General features: G+C 36.8%; 1 protein-coding gene across 50 annotated transcripts in view; it reads right to left on the reverse strand.

The window, feature by feature from the left end:
* Positions 1 to 23,523, reverse strand: part of ABI3BP (ABI family member 3 binding protein) — a 293,296-nt gene that overhangs the window by 116,845 nt on the left and 152,928 nt on the right. For 20 of the 50 annotated variants that reach the window (XM_060416833.1, XM_060416755.1, XM_060416808.1 and 17 more), the window contains exons 15-23: positions 11,344 to 11,409; positions 10,142 to 10,216; positions 9,509 to 9,583; positions 8,509 to 8,583; positions 7,318 to 7,389; positions 6,495 to 6,569; positions 2,027 to 2,068; positions 1,117 to 1,164; positions 367 to 447 (exon numbers count right to left, since the gene is read on the reverse strand). In XM_060416833.1, the coding sequence (XP_060272816.1) occupies positions 367 to 447; positions 1,117 to 1,164; positions 2,027 to 2,068; positions 6,495 to 6,569; positions 7,318 to 7,389; positions 8,509 to 8,583; positions 9,509 to 9,583; positions 10,142 to 10,216; positions 11,344 to 11,409 (609 nt within the window). The remainder of the gene's footprint in view (positions 1 to 366; positions 448 to 1,116; positions 1,165 to 2,026; positions 2,069 to 6,494; positions 6,570 to 7,317; positions 7,390 to 8,508; positions 8,584 to 9,508; positions 9,584 to 10,141; positions 10,217 to 11,343; positions 11,410 to 23,523) is intronic. The other 30 variants (XM_060416810.1, XM_060416805.1, XM_060416816.1 and 27 more) reach the window with 4 other exon arrangements.

Consider the following 23,523-nt stretch of genomic DNA (forward strand, 5'->3'; position numbering starts at 1 on the left):
TATTGCTCTGTATACTCAATAACTACAAATAAAAATATAAGTGTATTCATAAAATGTGAATGTAGAAAGTACAGATGCTTAAATATAAAAATAAATTACACTGATTCCTGCAGCCCAGCTATTTAGGTGGTGAGTGAATGACAGTTGCTCAGTCATATCTGACTTGTGACCCCATGGATTTTATAGCCTGGACTATATTCCATGGACTATATAGCCTGCCAGGCTCCTGTGTCCATGGAATTCTCCAGACAAGAATACTGGGATGGGCTGCCATTCCCATCTCCATTTAGGTGTAGATAACTACTATGTCAGAAACCACCATATTCCATTTTTTGTGTTAACTGGAACCCTGAATGGCACATTTACCAGGTTTGGACTTGGGCACATGTGGACTAGGTGTGGTTTTAGGGCGGCGACGACGACCTGGCCGTTTGGTCTTTGGTGGAGCTGAAGAAAGAAAATCAGCTGGTTAATATATGAACAGCGACCCTACAAACTGACCATCAATACTATGGGCATCTTAGAAGCATATTTAAGCCCTCTGATTTATTGCAGACATGTATCCTTCTGTTTTTCATTATTTACCCAGTTGAATGAGGTCTTGAAAAATGAGTTGTGGGATTTCTTTTTTTTTTTTTTTTGCCAAATATTAATAAATAACTCCAAGAGAGCTCTCTATTTTTCTCTTTTGACTTGAGAAACTAAGAACTTTATATAGCTTGGAGAAGACAATCTCATAAAATTTTTCAAGATATATTATGTTCAACTGGAATATAAGAAAAGTTACTTTTATTAATAGAAGCTTCTAGGGATAAAAACTAAAATTTATTTGGCCTAAGATTCAAAACAAAACTTTTTCACTTAGCGTTTAAAAATCTGCAAATCAGTAACATGTGTAAAATGGATTTGAATTCAGAAATTATTTCAAGTTAGGCAAGTTTTTAAGAACAAGATCTAGTTTTTGAACTACAAGAATTAAAAATTTCCCCCAAAAGAATAGTGAACTCTCACACACAAGTGAACATTAATGAACAAATCCATTACTGTGAGCCTATTTAATAAAGATGCCAGCAGTCAGGAAGAGAGGAAACAAAGGTAGGTCACTCACTGCATTACCTAATGTTGTTGTTGAAGATTTAGTTTCCAGCGTTCCAGGTTCTAAGACTGCATGAAAAATGACCAAGAAGGAATCAAAATCAAAGGAAAAATGATGAACTTTATTAAAATATGAAAAATGATTAATTTTTCAGTACTAAGTTGAGCAAACATACATGATGACACTTTTATTCATATAAGAAATTGCTTTTCTATGTAAAGAGATTACTGTGTTTCTTGACAAAATGAACAAAAATGCAGCTGGTCATTTAAGTTTGGAAAGAGAAAGTGGAAAAAAAAGAAAGCATGACTCTCATTTGGAAGATGTGAATGCAATAAAGTAACCAACAGCTCATATTATGAAGGAAAATGCGGGTAATTCGGTAAGATGGCACCAGCAGAACAGTTTTGCTCTCTTGAAGAAAAAAAGCTATAAAGATTGGGGGTGAGTGTTTCTCTTTCTCTTACTTAATAAATTTCCTAGTGAACTATCAGGATATTGAGAGCTGAAAAGACCATAACGCTTTTAAAGAAAATTTACAAATGTTCAAGTTTTGAAAGCAAAAAAAAAAAAAAAAACACAAAACAAAACAAAAAAAAACCACCTCTAAAAATGAAAGCATAAATATGTCCTGGGGAAGCCATGGTCCTCTGTGGGGAATAATGAGGTTAAAACAAGCTCAGGACACAGTCCTCAGATATAAGAAGGGACAAAAAGGAATGTGGCAAGTCAAAATCAGTATGGCTGTCTCAGAGCTTCTGCTTAGTCAAGCCAGCAGAGAGCTTATCTTCTGGCAGAAAGCTGAAAGCAAGATCTGAAGGACAACGAAGAAACAATTTTTAAAAAAATCTAAAGCTAAGGACGAACTTGGACATAGTAAGTATGAAAGTAAGTGAATTCTTTTTCACTCACTAGAGGAAACTTCATTACCTATTGGCGGCTGTGATGGTAGGAGAATCTCAGGTTCTGGGGCTGCAATAAAAGTGAACATTATCAAGGGGGACGCTGACAGCACCATCTAAGGTAGAAATGAAAGGTCCTTTACCATAACATGTGTCCTCTCAGTGGAAAGCCATCAGGTTCTATTGGCTTACAAAATAAAACTCCATCACCCACAGCCTCTACACAAACTACAACAGAAGAAAGAATTGAGAATTCTAATTTTTCTTGTTGATCTTTATCTACTTTCTCCACTACAGCTCCTAGCGCCTGAGGAGATATTACTTTAAAAGGAGGTCAGTGTAGCCTTTCAGAGGTCATTCACCTGCCGTTTTATTTTCTTCAGGACAGCAAGATGGGAAATGGCAACAGATCCATCAGACCTGTAACCATATCTGAGCTCTGTTAGTTTTGGATCATTTTCAGCCTCACTGGAGCTGATATTGGTTCACCAAAAAAACAGGAATTGAACTTACAGTCTAAAAAGGGCCACAGGTGTTCATATGGTATTCATCATATTTACTACTACTTATTGCTGGTGAACAAATTGATTTACATGTGAAACTTATTCCATTTAAATTAGCAAATCAGCAGAAGTTAGAAAGTAGTCTCCACATTTCATGAAATGCTGAATAAATTCATTAATAATATTATCTAAATATTCTGACAGATAAACTCTCCAAGGCCATTCAGATTGGCAGTAAGTAAATGCTGAATATAAAGAAAGCTGAGTGCTGAAGAAATGATGCTTTTGAACTGAGGTGTTGGACAAGATGAGAGTTCCTGGGACTGCAAGGAGATCAAGCCAGTCCATCCTAAAGAAAATCAGTCCTGAATATTCATTGGAAGGACTGATGCTGAAACTACAATATTTCGGCCACCTGAAGCGAAGAACTGACTCATTTGGAAAGACTCTGATGCTGGGAAAGATTGAAGATGGGAGGAGAAGGGGATGACAGAGGATGAGATGGTTGAATGGTATCACTGACTCAATGGACATGAGTTTGAGTAAGCTCCAGGAGTTGGTGATGGACAGGGAGGCCTGGCTGGCGTGCTGCAGTCCATGGAGTCGCAAAGAGTCAGACACAACTGAGCGACTGAACTGAACTGAAATGCTGAGTATAGTTTGGTACAAAAACTATTTGTTTTTGTTTTGTTTTAAGAAGATGATCCAATAGCTTTCCTATTCTATAGCACAAAAAGAGTTGATTTCTTTCAGAAGAAAATAAAAAGAAAATCAATTTTTGAAGCAGAAAACAAAGTAAAGATTCTTTGACATTTTTATCCTTACAGGAAGAAATTAATTAATCTAGTCCCTACTGACCAACTTAACAGAACTTAACTCACTGTGTACTTAGATATTTCTTAAATTACATTTACCGGAATTATGTCTGATATTTCTGGACTACAGGGTGTGGGAAGTTTGGCAGAAGCAAGTAGTGATGTTTTAGAGACTAAAAAGGAAAATATAATAATAAACAATTTGGATTGAGAATATTTTCACTTGTCTGAAAGCAAGGTATAATAGCACAAGGTGTTACTGAAATGTAGCATAATTTATCAGAATGTCTGTGGCCAAAAAAAGAATTCTGATTTCTCATGAACTTGTCATAGAGTATAACAGATGAATGGCAAAGCTGTAGTAATGTATCAGATAGAAGTACACTAAGAAAAGTAAAAAGTATGTGTGTGTGTGTTGAGGGGGGGCAGTGGCAGTTGAATGCCTCAGATTCTACAGGAAAAAGGGAAAATAAATAGTAAATATCAGTAATCAAATATGATAAATATCACAAAACATCCACATCTGAAAATAGCAAAAACTAAAAATTCTCTTGAAACTTCAAGATTATAATTAATGTTTTAATTTCCACACAGTTGCCTTCTAAAAGTATGAAAAAGTAAGATTTGCTACTTTTAGCATCTTTAGATTTCACAAAGATGAAAGAATGCCGCTGTTTTAATTTTATAAAGAAAAATCAGCATTTTTCAGTTCCTGAGACTGAGGCCAAATAGGTATGGCATCCTATCAACTAAGTTTCCAATTCACCCACATAAGAAACTATTATAGTCAGTGGTTATTAAGAAGTCTATCTTCTGATAAGATTTCCTCTATCTCAGCCTTAACGTGTTATGGATAAAGATAAAAAAGTGTTCCATAAAAAAGCTGAGTGATGCACAAATAACCACACCAATCAGCTCAGCATGAAACAAACAAAAAGTCACTGATGGATTTGTGGCTAGAGTACCATTTACTGTTCCATCCGCCATGTCAGAACTGAGTACAATAAACACCCACGATTGGAGGTCTCTCCCTTTCTGCAGATCTTTGAAAGCTCGAAAAGCCAAATGTCATTACAATCTTAATGATTAACTATGAAGGAAAGAATTCTTATTGGATGAGGCAGACAAGCTGGGACATAGTAGATGGCTGAGATTTTTAAGAAAGCGCTGGATTTGGCTTGCTAGCCAAAACCAGTGTGGGTTTTTACTCATTAGCTTAACCACAAAGGAAAGCCAAAGGAAAAGCAGCCTTCATGGAAAGTGAAAAAGGAAAAATACGAGTATGAGGAAAGGACTGGGAAAGTCAAGGAGTGGCTCAAATCAAAAAGCTTTTGGTGGTTTACTTGCTCTCTTGAACCTTGGCTACAAAAGAAATCTTTAACAGAGCTATAATGGTGGTTGCCATAAAATGAATACATTTTTAAAAACTAACACCCAAACAGTGGTTTATGGAGAACTGTCATTACTCTGTGTTGCCTCAGGCCACTCAAAGTCAACTTGAGCCGGCTTAAGTTTAGGCACAGATTATGAAGTATTGATACTTGCTGTTAGGGGAAAAGAGTAAATATTCTTAGGTGATAAGAAGGTAGAAATCAAAGCAATGTAAGCCCGCTAGCTTCCAAATAATTTATCACATTTTTAAAAGGAAATGTCAAATTAAGAAATATTTTTGTTCAAATACATTAGAGTGATAAGAACCCTCTCCCACCCTAATTTGAATTAATGAATTTCCTCTCAGAAATGTTTTTATTTCCAGAAACCACTAACATTGATAATATAACTTATCACGAGCAAATGATAATTAACATTTAGAGACATTTTTTCAATGTTTTTAAATTTTATCTTGTAACAACATAAATAATTAGAGAAATATTTAAAGCTGGTGACCCAAACATAATGTAATATTTCTTGGTCTACCTGGTGAGAGGACCCTATTCAAAATACAGCCTAAATGTAACAGTTACTACCTTATTCCAAAGTCCTCTGGGCATAATTTTTAAATAAATGTACAGGAAACCCTTCTCTCAGCTGTCAGAGTTCTTTGAGTTAAACCCCTAGAGTCCTTGAGTTTATTAGCTATGCTTCTTTCTCCTAACAACCTCTTTTAGTGAGAGTACTTCATTCAGTTTCTCTGACTTGGAAACCTCACTCCTGGTCATGGCATCAACCATACTGCCTTTGCCTAAGCCCTAATTTCTTTCCTTCTGATGCCTACAAAACCTGGAAATCTCTCTGCCCTTTTTAAAGGAGTCATGAGAATTCTCTTTCTGAGCAGTTCCATTTTCCTTCCTTACCCATGTCTTTGCAAAAAGACAAACCATGCCCACTTAAGCAACCTTTTGCTTTAATAATCCTACTCTGTAAATACACATTAATGAAAAATCCATATTACAGTGAGAAATATATTCTTCCCAAAGCTAAGGCATTAAATTTTTATGACAGTAATGAGTTGTGACAAAGTTCCCCTTATAATCTCATAAATCAACATTTCAGACTATTATATAGATTCTGTATAGATAGAGAAAAAGAAAGATTTAATTATTTAACATGTCCTGCAATCCTTATGCAAGGAATTACCTGTTTTTAATTATATACATAGAATAACCCCTTGCTGCAAAAAAAAAACAAAAACAAAAACAAAACACCTACTTTTCTTTAGCAAATTAATGTCTCCTGAGAAGTAAACAAAAGTCAGTGTTCAGAAATCAGCCCCAGTTTAGAAAGAAGTCATGGAACATTAGGAGACTATAACCCTTACTAGTCATGCACCCTGAGAGCTGAGAAGGCCCCAAACAAGGCAGAGTTCTGAGGGGATGGAAAGACTTCTCCACTTCTCAGCTGAAAGGCTGCTGATCTGAACTCCCAGCAACTTTGGTATTGGAAACTATTTCATAGTCCTAGACAAAGGAGTTCTCAATCATTTCCTCCACTCTGTTTCTGTGCTTTCTCTGTGATGGTCATGCACATAATGAAACACCACACAGCTCAAAGAGATGCTATGATAATATCAGAGGAGCTGGCTCTAATGACATCATTTCATCACATTTTTGCTCTTTCCATGGAAAGATGAATCAAATACCAAAGTGTGAATCAGAAGGTTTTGCTCCAAAGAGTGGCATAAAACAATTTTTCAACCCTACATTTGAAATAATATCAAAACAAAGCTCAGAGTAATTACCAGGTTTGCTGTCTGTCACTTCTGGACTGAGAGGGATTTTAGGTTTCAAAGAAATAAATTGTGTTTTACTGGGAGCTGGAAAAATAAAGAAACAAAATGATCATCAAATCAGTATTTAGACATTTCCGTGTCTGAAACTACAAAAAGAAAACCTATACTTCAAGTGCTATAAACTCACCATCTTGGATGATTTTGGAAATATTCCATTAGAAAATAAACTTAAAAAAATAGTATTTCATAGAGCAGTATTTAATGAAAATATACTAATAAATTTTCATCCTTTTGAAAAAGCATTTTAAGAAAAAAGGCTTTGCCATGAGTCACCATTACTATACAAAATATGACAGTGATTTTAACCCAGGATTAAAAGATGAAAATTAGTGTAATGACTTTGCACCTTATTTCACATTTCTCAGCCATATCTAAGTTTCTAAGCACTCGAAAAAAGAAATGTTTCAAAAGTAATATTTACTGATATGTATAATGTTGTGATCTGTGGCGTAAAGAAATGTTACTAACACCATAACAGAAAGCTGTTTTTCTAAATGAAGTTTGAAATTGAACTTGAGGGCCTTACCCCCTAAAATGGAGAATTATATATAAGACACAGCTTTCCAAGGTACAAATGCTGAGTTCACATCCACCAACCACAGTGCCAGCTATCCAAAACTATGAAAGCCATGGAGTTGATGTACTCTATGAGATATTGAGTACTGTTGAAATGATCCAGTTCGAACAGTGATTGAGACATTGCATAAAAGCTGGCATACTGGACTTTCTGTGGTGAAATGGACTAACCCATCTACTAAGGACACATCGTTACCCATTGTTGTCCGTCTAGGTTCAGGGCTTTTAGAAATTTTAGGTGTAATTGTTCCAGGACTTGTGGTTCTTTCTGGTGATGGAAAGGGAAAAAGAAAAAAAATTAACATACTCTAGAAACAATTAAAAAAATCCTCTAAAGAGGAACTGAATGACCCTTTTAAAATCCTGTCATATTTAGTCAGTGTTTAAAAAGTATGCAGTGCGTAAAAGTTGGGGTAAAGAATTTTAAAATTGTCATAATAGTATAGGCTATTAAAAAAACTGGAATAATCAAAGCCTGGTTATTGAGCATGAGTCTGAGTGTACCCTTTAACAATGAAGACTAGCACCTCCAGATTGATAAATTACCTCCACCTCCAACTCTGTGCCATAATACATGCTGTTCCCTTTCCCTTTTCCTCTGCCTAAACCTGACACATATTCTGATATTTATATCCTCAGCTCTTACTTTGCTTTTCTGAGCTTCTACTCTAAGAGAGTCTTACAAGCAGGTTATACCATCTTATGTTGCTCTCATCATTCATGATATATTATCTTTTTTAAGATTATGAGCAATTGGATAGCCAGAGTCACAGTCTCTGCATCTCAGCCATCACCCTAGTGCAAAACTGAAAACATAGTAGGCAACAAATATGGGAACTGTCAGCCTGATAAACACATATATAGATGCCTCACCAGGAAAATAAATGACATTATGTATCACTGGGACCGTATAAATCACTATATGTGACTGTTTCTATGTTTATACCAAAGTTCGCATGTAAAAAACATCATTCACTGAAACTGATCGAAAAAGAAATAGCAGCATAAGCATTGTTACTTAGAAATGTGGAGTTAAATACAAAAGAAATATATTAAAGAATTGGAGAATAGGTCTCAGGGGTAGAAGGTGGGCAGTAGACTCCTCTTTTTCAGTCTAAGACTTGAAGTACCTAAAAAAAACCTCTATGTATTATTTTGATCTAAAAAGAATATTTCCAGAAAAAAAGAATATCATTCACATAATTTTCAGTAAAATCTTACTGAAAATGTTTGACTTTTGTTTTTTTACATTAATTATTCATCTTCAGCTAATTCCAAATTTTATAGAGCATCTTTAATCTACAGAATCGTTTCTCTTTATAATAAGTACACGGACATTTCTACTTGGAATTAAATATCCTGAAAGGTTAAATAGACAGTTATTTACCAGGTTTAGTTCTTGGTGTTTTGGGCCTGAGGCGTCGTTTGGGTGTAGAAGGGACAGATGTAGTTTGCAGGGGAGCTGAAAGAAGATTTAATATAGCTTTGGTAAATGATATTTCCCAGGGGTCAATAAGATTGTAACTGTAAACTTACAAACTTTTTTGAGGTCAAGAACTCCTTTCTATTTCTTTATATCCCTAGAATGCCCAGCATAGGTGTTCAATAAGTACTGATTGAGCCAAAAGAAATTAAATGTTTGTATGAGAAGACACATTTTTCAGTTAAGTGTACTGGAAAGGGAGGGCCCTTGAAGGATTTAAGAACACAAGGTGCAGTTAATTATTCAAAAGATGATTTATCCAACAGCATGGGAGAAGCACAGATATTTGAGATTTAGAGAATGGAACATTCAGAACTCTTTAATTCTATAGCTCACTACTAACGTTATCAGGAGTTAATGAACTTCATTATTTCAGTAATTTTCTATTATAGACTGAAAGCTATTTTACTGTCTTACTCATCTTTCTTCATCATATCCAGGACTGTAGAGCCCACTTGCTGCTCCTTAGACTATCTTGAGAAAAATAGTCTGATCAAGTGGTATCTAATATGCTCATTGAAGGGAACATATTTTAAAAGAATTATCATCTATAATTTTGCTGCTATTTTCTGGTTTGTAAATTTGAAAGAACTATAGAAAGGGAGTCATCCTTCAAAATAATATATGCAAAGACAGAACTGTTACATCATACACCTGAAACTAACAATGTTATATATTAATTTTACCCCAATTAAAAAATAGAGACCAGGATTATGGAAATTCTTCAAGGATTATCACAAAACTACGAATGACAGATAACCCAGTTCTTTGAAGAGTCTCATCGTAGAGAATGAAGGGAAATGTTTACTATTGAAAATATTCTGAGAAGGTCAGCGTGACTTCTGCTTTTTGTCTCTTTATCTGTTCTTTCAAAGTACATAACTATACAGAGGTCATTAATTACCAGATGTTGTAGACTGCATTTCAGGACTGGTAAAGATTTCCAGTTTTTGAGAAATAAATGGTGTTTCACTCGGAGCTGAAAACACAAACACCCCATCCCACCAAGTAATTCCAGTTAAAATGAGGTATTTTAAGAGCTTCAACATGCTTTTAGATGGTGATACAAAGCACATGCTAAATGGACATAATGAAGGATGAAAAATGCACGTTGTCTTGGAAAGCTACTGGATGAAAAGACAATTTAAAGTGGGGAAAAGGTCAGGATGAAATTGTTCAGTAGCTGACTCCAGGCAGACTCAGCGCACGGAAGAGGGGTGATACAGGCCACAAACATATGAGATGGATGGGATGGAATGATGATGAAGATGTCCATGCAATTTTCAAAGCTTTTCATTCCTTTAAAGATGGAAAAAATATCATTCATTACAGTTCAAAAATGAGAGAGAGAGAGAGAGAGCCTCAAATGGAACATAAGATGCCTGTATTGTAGGGAAAAATATATATTATATTCAGAAAAAGGAAAGAAATAAATGATTAGATGTGATGGAATGAAATGGTCATTTGGAAGAAAGGCATTCACATGGATTTTCTTTTGATGGAAAACAAAGTAGAATTTTTCTGTTAAAAACATTACCCAGTGTTGCCCTTGGCTGTTCAAGAGTTCTAGAAGTTTTAGGTGGGACAGAGTCCAGAAGTGGATCGCTTGTTGCTGTTGGAATAAATGTCAACATTTATAAAAGCAGTAGAAGGCCCCAGGAATAAAATACAAATTCCTGAGTAATAAATTATGCTCAAATGGGGAAAAATATTAAGAACACTTGAGAGATTGCTGACCAACATTTTAAAACTAGTGATTCATTAGGAGCTGAAGATGAGCTCATGTTTAAAAACATATACACTTCAAACGTTAGACACCATGATAAAACAGTGTTTCATACATTCAACTGTTTTCAATTTTTTTTTCTGGTTCCTTCCTTCTGTTTCTTAATTGCTAGCTGAATCTGCTCATAACATTGTTTCATCTTTTAAAAATTTCTGCTGCTGTTTAAAATTATTTGCCTGTATTTATCATGGTGCCCATATATGGCTACACACACCCCCCAAAATACCAGACATATGTCTTTGTGTGGCAGAGACCAGTGTTATTTACTTTGAATTTCCTGCAGTACCTAATTTAGTAAGTGTATAACAAAATACTTGCTAGAAGAAACCATCAGACTGAATTAAACTCACTATAGGTGGCGCAGTAAGTGAATGCCAAAGTTAGACCCAACTGAACTTCTGTAGACAAATGAGTGGCATGATTGCTCTAAAGCAGGCTTTGTCACCTTGGCACTACTGCCCTTTAGGGTTGGAGAATTCTTTACTGTGGGGATTTTCCTGTACATCGCAGGGGTTTAGCAGCATCCGTGGACTCTACCCGCTAGATGTCAGTAACACCTTCCCCACTGGTGACAACCAAAAATACCTGCAGCCATGGCTGAATATTTTCTCAGTGGGAAAGAACAAAATCACCCCCTATGGAGAACCATTACTCCAGGGAAATCTCCGAATTCTAAAACCTTTTCAGAATGATTCTGATCACTAGAGCACTAGGCTATTATTTAGTGCGCCTGAGAGGCAACCTAATCTTTCTGCATGTCCCACATATGCAGAGTTTATTTACTGGAGGATGTGGAGATATTATTGTTCAGTGGGAGAAGCGGGCAGAATTCATCTCCCTGACAAAGACTGCCACCTTTCTCCTGTGGAGCTCTAGAGAGGATATTTTTTCACTCTGCAAAAATTGTCAGAATACCTGGCATCCAAAAAAAGGAATGGAGAGGCTGGGTGTACCTGTGTGGGGCTCTGATATCTCAGGCTCATCTGATGTTGTAGGGCTTGAGAAAACATCATAAGTGGCTTTTAAAAGAAAAGGTAAAACAAAAGAGAAGATGTTAATTTTGATTAATTTTAAAAGACTTCATGACATATTTTAATGCTGGCTGAAGGAGGACAGTTGATGTAGGTGCTAGAGCTGGGGCCGTGGGCTACTGGTCTTCTCAGTAAGACTGAAGCAATCACTAAAAGACTGGCCTCTAGTCCTTCTTGTTCTGAACTGAACCCCTAGGGTGATGTGAGCTTAGTGCTATTTGTTTACAATGAAGCATGCCAGCTCTAAATCACATAGCTTCAAAGAGTACATACATAAATGAAGTCAGATGGCAATTTTAGGAGACATTTCCAAAGAAGAACAGTCGCACTGAGGTAATTTGCACAAAAACTAGTTTAGTTTTTCTATTTAGTAAAAGTTACCATCATGATGTCTGGATAGTACTTTACAGTTTGCATAGTGCTTTATAGTTTGACAGCACTTTCTCACATATCAGCTTGTTTAACTCTCTTAATATCCTTGAGAAATAGATGAGGTAGACATTAACCCCACATTACAGTCAATGGGGTAGTAACTCCATTTCTAGATATTAAAATTGAGATTCACTGGAGTGGAGACATTTGTTAGTGGTCAAATTCTGCATATTTCTCATTCTATTTAGCATGGGCCCACCTTCCTTCTCCTTTGGTAACCATTAGTTTCTTTTTGATTTCTGTAAGTCTTTTTATGTTTTGTAAATAAATTCATTTGTATCACTTTTTATAGTCCATATATAAGGATATCATATGATATCTATCTTTCTCTGTCTGATCTACTTCACTTAGTATGATAATCTCCAGATCCATCTATGTTGCCACAAATGGCATCATTCCATTCTTTTTATGACTGAGTGCTATTCCATTGCATATATATAGACTTCTTTTTAAACATCAATTCGTATATGAAAAACCTCATGACCTCATTAGGACAGAAATTGTGCTTGTTACACTCTTTACATACTTCAAGGTTGTACTTCCAGAACCTTGTACACAGGAAGACTTAATGAAATTAATTTGCAAGATTTCCATTACTGTGAACAAATAGCAATGAGTTTAACAGTTGGGTAGTTTATGCTTTTAAGTAAGGATACATGAGAATAAATGAACAGACTCTTTAGTTTTCGAGCATGCATATGTATGCGCACAAATCTCTTCCTCTACTATACAATTACCTTTCATATGTTTGTGTGGTCATACCCTGCCATGGAAATAGAACCCTAAACATATATATGAAGACACAAGGGGAAAATACAACAGGCCAGCAATACGTAGCTGGATGAGAAAGGCATTTATAAACACCATATGCAAAGTTCTGAGTACATTTAAATAAGGACATAAAGCTCTCTTACATTTCTTAGAAAAATAAAATACCTTTCTAGTTGGCCTTGAAATTTGTGAAAATATTGCCTACAAGAAAATACTCATGAAGCCAAACCAATGACTCACTGTAAGTCTCTAAGAGGCCACTGCAAATCTATAAACCATTCACTACACTTAAATTTTATTTTCCTGATCACAAAGCATCAACACCACCATTTACTCCTATGTTTTCTCTTCTTTAGGTTTAATCCAGTTGGGTGGGCCAGATTTATGCTAATCAACACCTCACAGGCAGACAGTAAGGCCCAAAAGTAGAGTTCAACCTCTCTTCAACCACTGTGAGCAAACCACCTGTGGCCCAAACTTCCCAACAGTATACCGCTCCTCGAACATGCTGTTCACTTCAGCTTTCAAGTCTTTAAATAATTTTTAGAGCTTGACTGCATACAGCAATTTACTAAAGCTCTAAAATGTACTGAAAGAACGAAACACTGAAAATAGTAGTAAACTCCTAAAGGGACTTCCCAAAGTGGATTCTAATGAAGACTGAGGTAGACTATCCTCAGTTCTGCCAAGGGAAGTCTCTAAAGATAATTGTTTATTGCTCAAGGGGAAATAATTAGGCCAGAAGGAACTGTCCTCTTAGTAATAAGTTACAGAACAGTTAAAACGGAAAGTCAGTTTGTCTGGACATGTTGGGGGAAGAACAGGCAGGAAAATTTTCTAAGAATGCAAATAAACACAATGGATCATCTTGGGTTATATAAAAAAGCCATTTCTTTATGTGATTAAGGTTTCAGATCCCTCCTGGTCCTAAATGATGGTCTTTTAAGGGGATGACCAAGTAAATTCAGGAGGCTTAACACTGAGAGCATTAGCAAGCCAGAAACAAAACACTGACTGCCATCCTCCTTCTCCAACCATATATGGGCTTTAGAAATCATGCATCTGCTCCATCTGTAATAGGATATCTATCTGTCTGTCTGTCTGTCTGTGTATCTATCTATCTCTCTCACTTCTGATGACTATATCGCATTGGTCATGGTGTCATTTTACTCTCTGCCCTAGGCAGGGGCTGGGGATCCAGTTAATAGCATGATTCAGGCTTCCCACTCAACCCGATCAGTGTGGTCATGTGATATCTACCATCAGTGTCATGGGGTTAATAGGACATCAAGCTATTTCCATGGGGTTGCAGGATCTCTTACTGCATATGTCTGGGTCTATTCTCCTTAGACATGTGTCCACAGAGTCGAACATGACTGAGCAACTGAACTGATTCTCCTTAGACGTTTTTAAGCAAGTGAAATGAAGACCCAAGAATCATTTGGTGTACTTCTATTCTCTCTTGCTTCTTTTCTTTCTATTAATTAAATTGGGAGTTTAGGATTAACAGATGCACACTACTGTATATAAAATAGGTAAACAACAAGGATCTACTGTATAGCACAGGGAACTACACTCAGTATCTTATAGTAAGCTGTAATGGAAAGAATCTGAAAAAGAATATATATTACATACATATAACTGAATATGTATGTATAACTGAATCAATTGTGATACACTTGAAATTAACACAACAGTGCAAATTAACTACACTTCAATAAAATGCAAAAAAAAAAGAAGGGTACATGAAAAGAAAATGGTGATGTTGGACCATAAAGATGGCTGAATGCTGAAGAATTGATGCTTTTGAACTGTTGTGTTGGAGAAGACTCTTGAGAGTCCCTTGGACTGCAAGGAGATCACACCAGTCCATCCTAAAGGAAATCAGTCCTGAATATTCACTGGAAGAACTGATGCTGAAGCTGAAGCTCCAATACTTTGGCCACCTGATACAAAGAGCTGACTCAACTGGAAAAGACCTCGATGCTGGGAAAGATTGAAGGTGGGAGGAGAAGGGGACGACAGAGGACGAGACGGTTGGATGGCATCACCAACTCAGTGGATATGAGTTTGAGTGAGCTCTAGGAGATGGTGAAGGACAGGGAAGCCTGGTGTGCTGCAGTCCATGTGGTTGCAAAGAGTCAGACATGATTAAGCAACTGAACAAAACTCCCTTTGCTTCCAGGGACTTCTCGAAGATTGATATGATGGTGTATGTACAACCCTTTGAATCTCTTAACATAAAACTGTTATGCAAATACAAAATCATATTATTCCAGTGAAGAAGGACTCCAACAAGCTTGTACACATGCATGCAGACCCACAACTCATCGTGGGGTAAAGGTACTGAGAGCTTTTCCAGAGCTCATTCTATAGTAATAGAAATCATGGTCAACTGGCCACTTTCCAATAGAACATAAGACCGATTCAATTGCATCATCAGAGAGATTGACTTTTCTAAATGATTGTTACAAGTGCTTAAGTATTTCTAAAATGTGGCCAACTTTTTTATAATACAGAATTTATACATAAGTTTACATTTTGGCATATAGTGAAAGAGCAGATCTTTATAATTTCCTTTCTGAATTTTAAGAAAAGTTGGATTTTCCAAGGAAGTCAAAATCAATCAACCCTACTTAAACATACGTTAGAGGAGGTTTAAACAAAATAAAATTCCAAATAATGAGATCACAAAATGCTGTGCTAATGAAGCATTAGGGCCAATAGGCTAAAAGTAGGGAAGAATAGGTTTGATGACTGCACTTCTCAGATTTCCTAGGACAGTCCAAATTCCAAATACCCTGTCCCACTCTTGCCATCAACTATTGAAATGATTCCAATATTCAATATGCAAGTTAGAATTTCCATATAGGTTTTTATAGCCAAAAGTAATATAGAAATCTTTATGATAGTATGCATTTGGATCATTTGATACAGAGTATGAAGTAAATGTGGAAAACGAATCTAGCAAATTCTGAAGCAAAATGAATTTCACAAACGGTATTGATAAAAGTTTAATGGTTGATGAAGAGACAAGCAGCCTCTGGCATCCAAGTGCTGGCCAGGCACTCATAGCCTGGCTGTGGTGTTTGCCTACTGGACATCAGCAGTTGAGAACACCAATATCAGACAAGTTCACCTGGTGACCAAGATGGACCAAGGCAAAAACAAGACCATTCTGTAACTGTGTGGAACACAAATGCAAGGACACAAAAATTACTGTCCTCATATCCTGGCTAATATCTTTATCAATCACAGCTATAGTCTCACACCTCTTTTCTTGCCTTCTAGTTAAGAATTATTAAAATTTTCTATCACAGAGTTAGGGAAAGATGGCGGAGGAATAGGACGGGAAGACCACTTTCTCCCTCACAAATTCCTCAAAAGAACATTTCAGCGCCAAGCAAACTCCACAAAACAACTTCTGTAGGCTGGCAGAGGACATCAGGCAACCAAAAAAGCAGACCATTGTCTTCAAAAACAGATTTTTAATCTTTGCTCTTAGGTTTTTGTTGTCAATTTTGTACATTTAAAACCCAAACTTCACTACCCAAGTTTACCTGAGAGCGAGATTACTGGCTTGACCACTCTCTCCTCCTCTGGACTCTCCTTTTTCTCCACCAGGTGGCCTCTGTCTCTTTTCTCCCCCATCTCTCCTCTATCCAACTCTGTGAATCTCTGTGTGTTCCAGACGGTGGGGAACACCTAAGGAACTGGCTACTGGCAGGATTTGTCTCTCTCCTACTCATTCCTCTCTCTTATCCTCCTGGTCACCTCTGTCTACTTCCTCTCTCTCCTCTTCCCCGTATAACTCTGTAAATACCTCTGAGCGGTCCAGACTATAGAGCGCACATAAGGAAGTGACTACTGGCTAGCTTGCTCTCTCCTCTTTTGATCTCACCGCATCTCATTCCAGTTACCTCTAACTACCCCCTCCATCTTCTCTTCTCCTTGTAACTCAGTGAACCTCTCTGAGTGTCCCTCAGTGTGGAGAAACTTTTCATCTTTAACCTAGATGTTTTATCATCAGTGCTGTATATATGGAGAAGTCTAGAGGCTACTGTAAAAATAAAACTGAAAACCAGAAGCAGGAGGCTTAAATCCAAAGCCTGAAAACATTAGCGAACTCTTGAATTCAGGGAACATTAAGCAATAGGAGCTCATCAAATGCCTTCATACCTACACCGAAACCAAGCTCCACCCAAGGGCCAACAAGTTCCAAAACAAGACATACCACCCAAATTCTCCAGCAACACAGGAACACTCCCCTGAGCCTCAATATACAGGCAGCTCAAAATTATCCCCAAACCTTTGATGTCTCATAACCCAGTACGGGTCACTCCACTGCACTCCAGAGAGAAGAAACCCAGCTCCACCCACCAAAACTCCAACATAAGCCTCCCTAACCAGGAAACCTTGACAAGCCACTGATAGAACCCCACCCAAAGTGAGGAAGCTCCATAATAAAGAGAACTCCACAAATTACCAGAATATAAAGAGGCCACCCCAAACGCAGCAATATAACCAAGATGAAGAGACAGAGGAATACTCAGCAGGTAAAGGAACAGGAGAGTTGCCCACCAAACCAAACAAAAGAGGAAGAAGTAAGGAATCTACCGGAGAAGGAATTCCGAATATTGATAGTGAAAATGATCCAAAATCTTGAAATCAAAATGGAATCACAGATAAATAGCCTAGAGACAAGGATTGAGAAGATGCAAGAAAGGTTTAACAAGGACCTAGAAGAAATAAAAGAGAGTCAAAATATAACGAATAACGCAATAAATGAGATCAGAAACACTCTGGAGGCAACAAATAGTAGAATAACGGAGGCAGAAGATAGGATTAGTGAAATAGAAGATAGAATGGTAGAAATAAATGAATCAGAGAGGAAACAAGAAAAACGAATTAAAAGAAACGAGGACAATCTCAGAGACCTCCAGGACAATATGAAATGCTCCAACATTCGAATTATAGGAGTCCCAGAAGAAGAAGACAGAAAGAAAGATCATGAGAAAATCCTTGAGGAGGTAATAGTTGAAAACTTCCCTAAAATGGGGAAGGAAATAATCACCCAAGTCCAAGAAACACAGAGAGTCCCAAATAGGATAAACCCAAGGCGAAACACCCCAAGACACATATTAATCAAATTAACAAAGATCAAACACAAAGAACAAATATTAAAAGCAGCAAGGGAAAAACAACAAATAACACACAAGGGGATTCCCATAAGGATAACAGCTGATCTTTCAATAGAAACTCTTCAGGCCAGGAGGGAATGGCAAGACATACTTAAAGTGATGAAAGACAATAACCTACAGCCCAGATTACTGTACCCAGCAAGGATCTCATTCAAATACGAAGGAGAAATCAAAAGCTTTACAGACAAGCAAAAGCTGAGAGAATTCAGCACCACCAAACCAGCTCTCCAACAAATTCTAAAGGATATTCTCTAGACAGGAAACACGAAAGGGTGTATAAACCCGAACCCAAAACAATAAAGTAAATGGCAACGGGATCATACTTATCAATAATTACCTTAAACGTAAATGGGTTGAATGCCCCAACCAAAAGACAAAGACTGGCCGAATGGATACAAAAACAAGACCCCTCTATATGCTGCTTACAAGAGACCCACCTCAAAACAAGGGACACATACAGACTGAAAGTGAAGGGCTGGAAAAAGATATACCACACAAATAGAGACGAAAAGAAAGCAGGAGTGGCAATACTCATATCCGATAAAATAGACTTTAAAACAAAGGCTGCGAAAAGAGACAAAGAAGGCCACTACATAATGATCAAAGGAACAATCCAAGAAGAAGATATAACAATTATAAATATATATGCACCCAATATAGGAGCACCACAATATGTAAGACAAATGCTAACAAGTATGAAAGGGGAAATCAACAGTAACACAATAATAGTGGGAGACTTTAATACCCCACTCACACCTATGGACAGATCAACTAAACAGAAAATTAACAAAGAAACGCAAACTTTAAATGATACATTAGATCAGTTAGACCTAATTGATATCTATAGGACATTTCACCCCAAAACAATGAATTTCACCTTTTTTTCAAGTGCTCATGGAACCTTCTCCAGGATAGATCACATCCTGGGCCATAAATCTAAACTTGATAAATTCAAAAAATTGAAATCATTCCAAGCATCTTTTCTGACCATAATGCATTAAGATTAGATCTCAATTACAGGTGAAAAACTATTAAAAATTCCAACATATGGAGGTTGAACAACACACTTCTGAATAACCAACAAATCACAGAAGAAATCAAAAAGAAATCAAAATATGCATAGAAACTAATGAAATGAAAACACAACAACCCAAAACCTGTGGGACACTATAAAAGCAGTGCTAAGAGGAAAGTTCATAGCAATACAGGCATACCTCAAGAAACAAGAAAAAAGTCAAATAAATAACCTAACTCTACAACTAAAGCAACTAGAAAAGGAAGAATTGGAGAACCCTAGAGTTAGTAGAAGGAAAGAAATCTTAAAAATTAGGGCAGAAATGAATGCAAAAGAAACAAAAGAGACCATAGCAAAAATCAACAAAGCCAAAAGCTGGTTCTTTGAAAGGATAAATAAAATTGACAAACCATTAGCCAGACTCATCAAGAAGCAAAGAGAGAAAAATCAAATCAATAAAATTAGAAATGAAAATGGAGAGATCACAACAGACAACACAGAAATACAAAGGATCATAAGAGACTACTATCAGCAGTTGTATGCCAACAAAATGGACAACGTGGAAGAAATGGACAAATTCTTAGAAAATACAATTTTCCAAAACTGAACCAGGAAGAAATAGAAAATCTTAACAGACCCATCACGAGCACGGAAATTGGAACTGTAATCAGAAATCTTCCAGCAAACAAAAGCCCAGGTCCAGACGGCTTCACAGCTGAATTCTACCAAAAATTTCGAGAAGAGCTAACACCTATCCTCCTCAAACTCTTCCAGAAATTGCAGAGGAAGGTAAACTTCCAAACTCATTCTATGAGGCCACCATCACCCTAATACCAAAACCTGACAAAGATGTCACAAAAAAAGAAAACTACAGGCCAATATCACTGATGAACATAGATGCAAAAATCCTCAACAAAATTCTAGCAATCAGGATCCAACAACACATTAAAAAGATCATACACCATGACCAAGTGGGCTTTATCCCAGGGATGCAAGGATTCTTCAATATCCGCAAATCAATCAATGTAATTCACCACATTAACAAATTGAAAAATAAAAACCATATGATTATCTCAATAGATGCAGAGAAGGCCTTTGACAAAATTCAACATCCATTTATGATAAAAACTCTCCAGAAAGCAGGAATAGAAGGAACATACCTCAGCATAATAAAAGCTATATATGACAAACCCACAGCAAACATTATCCTCAATGGTGAAAAATTGAAAGCATTTCCCTAAAGTCAGGAACAAGACAAGGGTGTCCACTTTCACCGCTACTATTCAACATAGTTCTGGAAGTTTTGGCCACAGCAATCAGAGCAGAAAAAGAAATAAAAGGAATCCAAACTGGAAAAGAAGAAGTAAAACTCTCACTGTTTGCAGATGACATGATCCTCTACATGGAAAACCCTAAAGACTCCACCAGAAAATTACTAGAGCTAATCAATGAATATAGTAAAGTTGCAGGATATAAAATCAACACACAGAAATCCCTTGCATTCCTATACACGAATAATGAGAAAGTAGAAAAGAAATGAAGGAAACAATTCCATTCACCATTGCAACGAAAAGAATAAAATACTTAGGAATATATCTACCTAAAGAAACTAAAGACCTATATATAGAAAACTATAAAACACTGATGAAAGAAATCAAAGAGGACACTAATAGATGGAGAAATATACCATGTTCATGGATCGGAAGAATCAATATAGTGAAAATGAGTATACTACCCAAAGCAATTTACAAATTCAATGCAATCCCTATCAAGCTACCAGCCACATTTTTCACAGAACTAGAACAAATAATTTCAAGATTTGTATGGAAATACAAAAAACCTCGAATAGCCAAAGCAATCTTGAGAAAGCAGAATGGAACTGGAGGAATCAACTTGCCTGACTTCAGGCTCTACTACAAAGCCACAGTCATCAAGACAGTATGGTACTGGCACAAAGACAGACATATAGATCAATGGAACAAAATAGAAAGCCCAGAGATAAATCCAGACACATATGGACACCTTATCTTTGACAAAGGAGGCAAGAATATACAATGGAGTAAAGACAATCTCTTTAACAAGTGGTGCTGGGAAAACTGGTCAACCACTTGTAAAAGAATGAAACTAGATCACTTCCTAACACCACACACAAAAATAAACTCAAAATGGATTAAAGATCTAAATGTAAGATCAGAAACTATAAAACTCCTAGAGGAGAACATAGGCAAAACACTCTCAGACATAAATCACAGCAGGATCCTCTATGATCCACCTCCCAGAATTCTGGAAATAAAAGCAAAAATAAACAAATGGGATCTAATTAAAATTAAAAGCTTCTGCACAACAAAGGAAAATATAAGCAAGGTGAAAAGACAGCCTTCTGAATGGGAGAAAATAATAGCAAATGAAGCAACTGACAAACAACTAATCTCAAAAATATACAAGCAACTTATGCAGCTCAATTCCAGAAAATAAACGACCCAATCAAAAAATGGGCCAAAGAACTAAATAGACATTTCTCCAAAGAAGACATACGGATGGCTAACAAACACATGAAAAGATGCTCAACATCACTCATTATTAGAGAAATGCAAATCAAAACCACAATGAGGTACCACTTCACACCAGTCAGAATGGCTGTGATCCAAAAATCTGCAAGCAATAATTGCTGGAGAGGGTGTGGAGAAAAGGGAACCCTCCTACACTGTTGGTGGGAATGCAAACTAGTACAGCCACTTTGGAGAACAGTGTGGAGATTCCTTTAAAAATTGCAAATAGAACTACCTTATGACCCAGCAATCCCACTTCTGGGCATACACACCGAGGAAACCAGAATTGAAAGAGACACATGTACCCCAATGTTCATCACAGCACTGTTTATAATAGCCAGGACATGGAAACAACCTAGATGTCCATCAGCAGATGAATGGATAAGAAAGCTGTGGTACATATACACAATGGAGTATTACTCAGCTGTTAAAAAGAATTCATTTGAATCAGTTCTGCTGAGATGGATGAAACTGGAGCCGATTATACAGAGTGAAGTAAGCCAGAAAGAAAAACACCAATACAGTATACTAACACATATATATGGAATTTAGAAAGATGGCAATGACAACCCTGTATGCAAGACAGGAAAAAAGACACAGATGTGTATAACGGACTTTTGGACTCAGAGGGAGAGGGAGAGGGTGGGATGATTTGGGAGAATGGCATTCTAACATGTATACTATCATGTAAGAATTGAATCGCCAGTCTATGTCTGACGCAGGATACAGCATGCTTGGGGCTGGTACATGGGGATGACCCAGAGAGATGTTGTGGGGAGGGAGGTGGGAGGGGGGTTCATGTTTGGGAACGCATGTAAGAATTAAAGATTTTAAAATTTAAAAAATAAAACACTAAAAAAAAAATAATAAAAATGTAAAAAGTAAAAAAAAAAAAAAAATTTTCTATCACAGATTCCTCCCATTTTCAACCAATATCCAGTTCAGAGCAAAGCTTCACTTTTTTAAACCCTCCCCAGAATTACCTAACACAAGACTAAATCCCATAAGATACCCTTCCCAACATCCTCTTACTAAGAGATCTACAGTTCCTCATGGTCTACAATCTCATTGTTACAATAAGTAAATAAACTTAACTTTGTTCAAATATAGCAGAAGGTAACTGACAGTAAATACAGATGCATTGTATTTCAACATAGAAAACAAAATGTGTTCATTTCACTGTAATAATATGATTAATATCAGCTGAAATATATAATTTCTTCAAAAGATATAGCAACTAAAAACAAGACAAATGTTTTTATGTACCAGCATTCAAGTACTATCTCTGCCTCTCTCTCTCTTCTTAATTCTCAACTAATTGCATTAGGAAGCCATGTGTGTAACAGTAATCATATATGTTGAAATGAAACAGGAAATAGAAACTTAGTGCATGTATAAATTCACAAAATCAATGAAGAAACAAAGGCTGAAACGAATGAAAGGATCAGGTGAATATATCAACTTTTAAAATCACAAATAACACATATTAAAATCTGAAATCAAACATGTTAGGAAAATCCCACAGAATGCTTAAACAAGAGGTAGATGTGAGCGTTAAAAGCCTTAGCAGAAACAAGAAATACTTAACCACCCACTTCGAGAAATCAACTTTACATTGATTTCTCTGGCCCACTGTCCTGTAATTGACCACATTTGATGCTTCTTATCTGCACCATGGGAAATATTACAGACTATAGTGAAAAGGTAGTGCTTCTTCAACTTTAATGCTCATACAAATCACCTGGAGATCTTGTTAAACAGCAGATCTTGATTCATTAGATTTGAAGTAGAGCCCAAGACTCAGCCTTTCTAACAAGTTTCCTGGTGATGCCAATGCTGCCTGTCCAAACATCACACCAAGTAGCCCGGACATAACCATTCAATATTCCAAGGGCAGACTAGGGAGTTTCTGTGGCTGATTCTTATGCCTGCAACCATATCTACTGAACCCTTACAGCCCATGACCAGCTCCAGCACTTCATCTAGACACAGCTGGCAGCTGATGGTTTTTGAAAGTTCCCTGGCATCCTAAGGTGGACCTGGCAGGAATGAGGCAGCTGAATAATAAACTGCTTCCTGCTGCATTAGCCTCTATTCATAGCCCACCAGGGCAAAACCAGAATTAAAGGAACCT

Source organism: Ovis aries, chromosome 1 (genome assembly GCF_016772045.2).
Source record: "Ovis aries strain OAR_USU_Benz2616 breed Rambouillet chromosome 1, ARS-UI_Ramb_v3.0, whole genome shotgun sequence".
In the NCBI taxonomy this organism is placed as follows: Eukaryota; Metazoa; Chordata; class Mammalia; order Artiodactyla; family Bovidae; genus Ovis; species Ovis aries.